The 8,568-nt window shown below is 36.0% G+C and overlaps 2 protein-coding genes across 2 annotated transcripts in view; both read right to left on the bottom strand.

Annotated features, from left to right (window-relative positions):
* Window positions 1-2,662, bottom strand: part of LOC107695131 (MAGUK p55 subfamily member 2-like) — an 18,283-nt gene extending 15,621 nt beyond the window's left edge. Inside the window, exon 1 of the mRNA XM_016494947.1 lies at window positions 2,599-2,662. The gene's annotated coding sequence lies outside the window, so the exon portion shown is untranslated. The remainder of the gene's footprint in view (window positions 1-2,598) is intronic.
* A 638-nt stretch (window positions 2,663-3,300) lies between these two features.
* On the bottom strand, window positions 3,301-6,619 carry LOC107695175 (peptide YY-A-like). Its single transcript, XM_016494997.1, has 4 exons — window positions 6,478-6,619; window positions 5,549-5,736; window positions 4,162-4,242; window positions 3,301-3,622 (listed from the first exon to the last, which is right to left on the bottom strand). Exons 2-4 carry the CDS (start codon window positions 5,734-5,736, stop codon window positions 3,598-3,600), a joined length of 294 nt encoding a protein of 97 aa, XP_016350483.1. The 5' UTR covers window positions 6,478-6,619; the 3' UTR covers window positions 3,301-3,597.
* Window positions 6,620-8,568: the final 1,949 nt, after the last annotated feature.

Below are 8,568 nucleotides of genomic sequence, written 5' to 3'. Positions count from 1 at the left end.
GGGAATTCTGGGAATGTCAATTTATGGTTATTCACTGTAAATTATACAGTCTTTTTCACTTCCAAAAACGGTATACTACCGTAAAATTAATGTCCAATACATGTAATGTCCAATACAGTTTTTCACCGTATATAGTAGAGGAATTTACCGTTAACCATTTAACAGGTTTTTACTGTAGCATTTTTACAGTCTTTTACCGTTAAATTCACGGTCATTTTTTACAGTGCAGGACAATCGGCAGATTGCACCTTTAACTTTATTCATGTTTTATTGTACACTTTATTATTCTTTTTTTTTTTTTTATGAATTTATTAATGAAATTATTAAAAAAGGGCAGAAAAAATTGAAATACACATCTAAATTAAACGACTGAACAAAAAAATGAATAAAAGAAGTAATGTAGGAAATATGCTTCAAAGACTGGGGGAAAATCTGTCAATGACTTACTGACCTGCACGAAAACCAATGTATTGGACCCGGAAATAACGTCTCTATATAGATATTATATACTATAATATATATTTTTATATAAAGTATATCATAGGCTATATTATTATGTAAAGTATAATATTATACGTATAAATAATATAATATAATATAATAGTTATTATATCAGAGTTGTCTGGAACGCAGCATTAGGTTAACATTTCAATAAACGAGCGTTTACTACAATTACTAGCCATTCTATAAGGTGACATTTCAGCACTTGACAAACGGATAGCGACTCCTAAGTAGCACTTAAAGCACGGCTACGTGCGATTGAGTTAAGTGCATTTTTGGGAAACGCACGTGAAACAATAACGAGCGATCGTAAAATGACTCGTAGAAAACGCTCTTAAGCTCTAAGATCAATCGTTATCGAGAAACGCAGCCCAGATCAGTGTTGTTTTAGTATATTTGAGATACTATTATAGTTTGTATTAATATTTTCAATTTTATATCTTCCGTTTCCCTTTTATTTTGTCATTTTTATTATTATTATTCTTTTTAAATATGCCTATACAGTTTTTATTCATTTTTATTTTGGTTTTAGTTGTAATTATATTAGTACATCAATTTAAACTATATATATATTATAGATATTTAAATCATTTGTTAAAATATAATTTTATTATATTAGCAATAATATATGGAATTTATAAATTATAAAAAAAAAATATTTCATATTGGTGTCATATTCAACCCATTCTTTCTCGCACTTTCTCAAAACACTCCTAAACTGCCTAAAACACTCTCAGACTGGCTCTAGCTGTAGGCTTTTCTAATTCTTGATCTCATTTGGCTTTGAAAGCTGTCAGCCAAACATGAGAGATGCTCAAGCTCACATTCCAATCTCATTACCAACAGGCTTACTCCAGTGCTTTTTGGCCAGGTATGAATGCAAACTCAGCATCTGAGTGAGATTCCCTGAGAGAAAGCGTGAGGGGGTCTTCCTCCAGCCTTTTACAAAAGGGAGGGATAGTGAATTTATCATGGCTTGGCAACTCCTGAGCCCCCCACCTCTTCCATTCCCATTCTTCCTGCAGACCCCGCTGAGCCCCAGCACTAATGACACCCCAGTCTGACCCAGCCCACATCACAAGCAGCCATGCTCTCCATCTGCTCCCTCGAGCCAGAAAAAGGCATGGCCCATCTGTCTCCAACACACACAAATAGGCCTGCGTCCCCTTTAAGTAACCATAACGAGACGCTGAGGCTATGCCAGATTATTCTTCGCTTTTAATCACCTGGTTTTGACAGCACAGACATATTCATATGTATTAATCTGCTACTGTAATGGTATCAAGAATGTGTCTGTAGTGCACTCACCAAACACAAAACAAAAGCACCACCAGCTATCAACTGTCGGTTAATGTATTTTAATTCTTTGTGTTTTTGTTATTAAATGAGTGCATTAGACAAAACACTTTACTATGATTTTTAACACCATAGAGATAAAGGTGATTTTGGCAAAGTTAGTAAAGCGTCCCGTCCCAGAGCTGTTACAATAAATATCAGACCTCTTGCAACTGACCAATCAGATTAGAGGACCAGAACTAACTGCTGTATAATAATGTCTCCTAATCTTTATATTATTGTTTCAGCTACTGTTTTTTTTTTTTACCTTAATTGGTTACATCCCAAATATAGGCTCGATTCATATGGAAATAAGTAAATTTTAATCACTGGTTCTCTTTAACTGTAAACTTTAGTCTTAATATTACAATGAATTTGCTGATGATAGTGAGAAATATCAGAAGTTCAGTGATCTCACTCACCACCAACAATACGGACGGAATCGATGCCAAATATATCTGATGCAGCCTTAATTTCACACAAAATTAGCATTCTCATCTGAAATTAACTATGATGAATGAAAGAAAATCATGCTGATGAAGAACAGCAATAACCTTCAGATGCATTAAACAACGGATGAATTCATAATTTTACTTCATTCCTAACCGCATAACAACAATAAGACGACAACACTACTATATCACAGAAGATGAAACGATTACATGGTTCGCATTCCTGAATGGAACACACGTTTCGGGATGCGTCAACACACAAAAAATACATAACATTGGAAATATGTGAATCGTAAAAAAAGATACGAACCTTTCCCGTATCGTAGACGCTTCGTAACGTTATTTTGATTATGTGAGAGGTGCCTGAACCGCTACAAAGCATCAAATCAGAGTCTAGCCATTGCGTAGACATAAATAGGCAACGCTCAAATGTCTCAGTAGGTGGGACCCACCAGCCGGTGTTTGGCTATAGGGCCGTGTCAACAATAGAATGTTCTCGACAGCCCACTTTAAATGTTTCCACTAATTTACATAACAGTGCCAATCAGTTCAGTAACATGCAGTAGCAGGTTCAACATGGAATTTTTGTTTTTGTTTTTACGTGTTATATAAATATATAAACAGACCCTCACAGCATAAAATAAATATTAGCTAATAATATGGTGACCCTAAGTGTTATGTGTTAACTGTTATTCATATAAATTGTGCTGTTACAAATTGAATGAGCAGTTGCTGTTTTGTAGAATGAGACGTTAGCTCTGACTTTTGGTCACAGAAATTAATAAAATTAAAGTATTAAGTACATGTTATACTATTGCCGTGTGGGATCGAACAGAGTTCTATTTTATATTACAGCAGGGACATCTGCTGGTCATTTGGAAATGTACTATGACCGATCAAACTATGTTATTATTATTATTATTTTAAAACGACTTGTTCTTTTTCTTTATGGCATATGGTACAGCTTGTTCAAAAACCACTAGAGCAAAATAAATATCCAGATTCGTCCAATAAACTTTTAATCACATAGAATAATTTACATGGTACAAACAAAAACTCATAATTTCTGTATGACACAATGAAGTATACACATATACATTTCCATTGTTAGTTCCTATTATAATATATTATGTACAGTTGTTAATGATATTTGTTCTGTGCGCATGAAAGAAAAAGAGAGGATGTATTCAATAAAGAGGTGGATGAGGTTGTCTGATGGTGACTGGTTCTCATATAGTTGTCTGGAGGTTTTCTGTGGGAGGCACAGGTGGGCTTAGCTCAGGACAGGCGACACAGGGGTCACTGAACTTCACCACATATAAGAGTCATCATATCTGAAAGAGATAAATGTAATTAATATGCAATCAACATTGCTAGTTTTTCTGACATCAGTAAGGCATATCAGTGTATGTTTCACTGATACTATTTCACCTTCAGTATTTTCATTGATGCTCCAATTTCTGTCAGTGATTTACAGTTTTCAATTAGTAAGCACAGTGCGATTTCTTCCTTTTTGAGACCTAATTAGGGCTGTTAAATGTCAAGGCCTTTCAAATATTCAGTGTGCGTCATGTTCCCTAACCCACTCCCTTCCTGACGGACAGAGAGAAAAGAAGCCAGGGATCCCATCTGTCCCTTGATTCCTCAACAGGTGTGAACAATTCATGAGTTGTTCCTCCTTCCTATTAACACACAACCCATCACTCTTCATAAGTGTGTTTCTCAAGAATTTAAAAACTGCATTTACCCCAAATACCTTTAGAATACCATTTAAATCAGGAAACTTATTTTTGTCCATCTTACTGTTGCACGACAACTCTCTTAGCATTTAACATTAAAATTGCAGCTATACGGTTAAAAGAAAGACTCCCACCTTGATCTCTGTTTGTGCTCCGTGTCATCTCCGAACAGCAACTCAGCTATCATATCCTCCGAAGTGGACCTTTTTCCATACCTGTATGTAAGAAATATGACATTTTATTCCCTCATTACTTTATTGCAGCCATGTAGCTTAGCTGGGAACATTTTGGTACTGAAATAATGATCTCAAATTGCTCACACAGTGAGCTCATTGTGGTGTGTGAAAGTGTTGGGAAGTGAAAAGAACTAGTCAGCCCACTTTATCTGTCAGACATCAATCACTGATACAAATACAAACTGTCTTTTCACCCAAGCCGTTATGAATCTAATTTAGCAGTTAAATGTTTTTTGACCACTTGACAGCTGAACGTGCTTGAGGCTCGTCACCGAGAAGACTCTGACATTGATCACACAGATGAAAGGTACAAAGCTTCTATATCTTCAGACAAAACATGACTGACAGTTCTAGAGAACATTTAGTGGAGACAATAATGCTTGACTAGTTCTTTTCTCTCAGAACGGCATCTTCAAGATGAATAGGCCCACGCTGAAAACAAGCTAAGGGCAATGGTTTGGCACTCGAATAAACAAAGCAATTACATGCTCAGATTCCTCCTCGATAGATGCCTACAAGCAATATCAATGAGTCTAAGACCAGACCAAACTAATGTTAAAGCTATTTCTGAAACATGAGCTCTACAGAATCTCACCTGCTCCCCATTATAAACGTCAGCAATACTTTGTGAAGAGGCCAGGATTCATTTAATGCAGTCACGACTGTGACGCACACATAGTTTAGCTACTTGAACCATCATGTCTGTTGGTTTCTCTTAGAAATTCATCATATATTTTCAATTAAACCTCTTACAGGCAAGACTTTAGGTTCTTTGATTGACTAGCAAGACATTGGAAAGGGATGAGGCTGAAATCCTCTCTTGGAATAAACTGGAATTAAAGTATATTGTGGGGAGATAAATGATTTACTGTAATTTTTTTATTGGAATGTGTCACTCATTTTCTGAGTCCTAAATGTCAAAGGCCTGTTAGAAGACTATAAATATGTAAATAAATGTAGTCCTCTATAAAGCAGGGATGAGAGAAACATCAGTCTATGACGGATGAATATTCAATTTCTGAGGCTTCTCCAAGGTGCATCTGTTTGGGTTTTATCACTCAGATTTGTTATACGAAGAGCCTTTGGCCACTGAAAAGTGGACCATAATGCAATTTCACAATCCTACTGCAGAACTTGGTCATTTTTTCCTGACATATTAATGGGAGATGATGCAATGACACCAACGGGAAATCGTTTTTTATCATGGTCACCTGGTCGATGTCCGAAGAGTGGGGTGATAAGAACATTTTAAGCAAACATGCATAGTTACAGGTGCCTTTCTCACCGTTGTCTCGTGATGAGGTTGATGTAGTGTCTCAGCGCGGTGTAATATTTAGCGAGTTCCTCCGGAGGAGCATCATCTCCGGGATTCTCTGGTTTAGGCGGATAGGCGTCCACAAATGTCCCGATACACAGGAGCACGCAGAAGAGGAGAGTAGCGATGACGGTCCAGGGTTTCAGCATGACAACCATCTGAAAAATAAAACTCGCGTTTTTTCCTTCCATAAACAAGTGCACATGTACACTTACTGTGGTTACTTTACAAGAAGCTGCGTTTTATAAGACGTCTGAATAGATCGGGAAAGTACGAGAGCAACAACAGGTGGAAAAGTGTAGTTGTTGCGTAAGATACAGTTTTGTAATAGTTTTGCGAGTTAGTAGCTGTGCATATTGCAGTCAATACGACGGCAAAAACTTCATTTTAAACAACAATAAAAAATATCTCTTTGAAATTCGGAATGACTTGTCAGAGCTATTATTCAAATCAATCGAAAATCAGAAGCAAAAACACATGCATTAAGAAACAAATCACTTTAGTTTGTGTATGTTTAAAAGCATATCATGAAAACTTCTTTGTGAAATGGAATAATTGCATGAATAAAAATAAAATCTACTATTTATTTTTTATGTTAATCTAGACTATCAAACATGTTTTTCCTAGCAGCTAATTAAAAGTAGTATGAATTTAGTTAATCGTTGAGCGTCAAAGTGATTGCTGTCCATGGTGCTGAATGTGCTAGTACTAATAAAAATGACACTGAAAACATATTTTGTATCCGACATAAAAAAAAAACTTAGCAGAATTTAGCAGGAATGAGAACAATAATGCCTAGAATTTCTACTTAATGCCAAATCTAGCATCTTTCAAATGTTAAACGCAAGTTTTGATTTCGCACCTCCACATGCAGAATGATAAGCACAAGACAAACTTACTTTCAGCGCAGCCTAAGAGTTCAGGTACAGTTATTTCTCTGGACTGGAACCTTGAAGTTTCTTGAAGTTTCAATGTTCTTTTTTGCGGCTCCCGAGTCTTTGCGCGGTCTTTCAGAAATAAGAAGTTGTCCACTCACGGATCTGTTCTGTCCTGCCCGCACCTCAAGCGCTTTATATACGGTGCTGCGCCTTGCGTAAACACGAGACGGGCGGTGGAAATGACAGGAGCTCTGCCCCCAGCACCACTTCCATCGTCAATCATAAACACATTCGTAATACGACTCACGAGACATCCCTAGTTTCATTAGTTTCATGAAGATCATTGCTGTTGTTCAGCTGCAGGTCCGTTACCCGAATCTGAGACGTAATTGAAAATTAATATCAATAACATCCTTAAAGCTTATTTATGTAGGCCTACATGATTTTCCTATGGAAGTTGCTTATTATTAATAACCCCATTGTTTATGAACAGATAGCAAGTGTCTGTCAAGTAGAATTTCCATCAAGTTCAGTTTCTGATGAAAGGAATTACGTTCGAGTGGCCTTCAGTTTACATCAAAAACAGATGACGCTCCGTGCAAGATTACATTGATTGCAGCGACTAATCAAAACTCAGAAACGATTAATCGAGCAATCAAATATAGCCTAATTCTTGCATCCCATCTCAGAACTACTTGACCCCTTATCAACTCAGATTATCTCCTAGGATGGTCTCTCTCTCTCTCTCTCTCTCTCTCTCTGAAATTACCTTTGTATAACTGTTAAACCTGTTCCATAAGATATTAAACTCATTGTGGGAATTATGCAATTACTTTAAGTGAATCGCCCATTTAAAAGGAATTTCGGCTTATTTAAAGCAATTTTACGAGTCTGCTAAATTTTCAAATGTAAGTAGCCTAAAAGCAATATTCGAGGCGCAGTTTTGGCATTACATTAGCTAAACTAGACTTGTAAAACAAAATATTAATGTTTTATGGAAAAAGAATAAAGTGACACATATTGACAGTAGTAGACTACTTGCCATGATAGACTAGATAGACAATTATGATAGACCTAAACGGATCGCGATGAAAAGCGACACACTGTTGTCATGGTTACCACCTCTGACGAAGGCGACTTCGTTTGCGTCTATTCTCCAAAACTCTACTTAGCCATCCAGTTCAACAAGATACAAGATTCATAGTGGCGGGAAGCCTGGATAAATGAAAACTGACTTTGAAAAATGTAAATGAAATATGATCTTGCAGAATAGCATGCTCATTTTGCACAGGTAGGCCTATCACTTTATTTTCATCCATCTGCGTCTTAAATTCCACGCAGATAAAGAAAATGTAAGTAAAATGTATCCGTGTCAATATCGTTTGGAACAGGAAATGAAGAATCTGTAGGCTAATTTTACAGAAGTGACATATTTGAATAAAGTTTAAATGAAATCAGTAAGAGGATATGGGTAAAAAGAAATGAAAGAGTTGCTTTGGCTCCTGGGTCTGTAATAATGCATCTGATTTCTGTGCGTTTTCAGGATCCCTTGAGGCATAAATAATAAAACTTGTTCCCAACAGATCTATTATGTTGCAGGTAGTTAATACTCCCACGGAAAGCTTTGTGATAATTTAATTATGACTTTACTTGATGTTTCACTCATTCTGTCTGCGTGGTTTAGTTACATTACGTGAGAAAAGAATAAAAGAAAATATTAATAAAATCAGACTCGGATGATTTTTAAAATGACTTTGAGATATAGAACAACAGCAATTAATGACTGAAATTATATGGCTGTGGGTATTACCGTGTTGTCTAAAACTGATTATAAACTGCACATATGAAAATTGCAATCGGTAACATAATCTTGGGTATTACACTTTTTAGCCAATTTAATATGATTATTTCTGAGTCTGTTTCTTACTCTATCTTGTATAAACTAATTGGTGCAATTATAAAACTAATTTTAAGTGCATTAAGTACCAATGAATTCTTGCTTTAAACAGAAATAGTTAGACTAGTAAGATAGTAAAGTTTAATAGTTGGTGATGGTGAATATATTTTAGTAGTGCTCCATACAACAGTCACCTAAATCAAGAATACAAAAAA

The sequence above is a fragment of the Sinocyclocheilus anshuiensis genome, unplaced genomic scaffold, assembly GCF_001515605.1.
Source record: "Sinocyclocheilus anshuiensis isolate Anshui unplaced genomic scaffold, SAMN03320099.WGS_v1.1 scaffold1166, whole genome shotgun sequence".
Lineage (NCBI taxonomy): Eukaryota > Metazoa > Chordata > Actinopteri > Cypriniformes > Cyprinidae > Sinocyclocheilus > Sinocyclocheilus anshuiensis.
Note: the sequence above shows the minus strand (reverse complement) of the source record. Positions and strands in the feature narration are given on the sequence as shown.

What these genes read in the sequence shown, in the direction of transcription:
- LOC107695175 (XM_016494997.1), bottom strand. Translation starts at nt 5,736, where the DNA reads ATGGTTGTCATGCTGAAACCCTGGACCGTCATCGCTACTCTCCTCTTC. An exon ending in AACCTCATCACGAGACAACG is followed by an intron (nt 4,243 to 5,548) that starts GTGAGAAAGGCA and finishes TCTTACATACAG; the next exon opens with GTATGGAAAAAGGTCCACTT. An exon ending in GAGCACAAACAGAGATCAAG is followed by an intron (nt 3,623 to 4,161) that starts GTGGGAGTCTTT and finishes TATCTCTTTCAG; the next exon opens with ATATGATGACTCTTATATGT.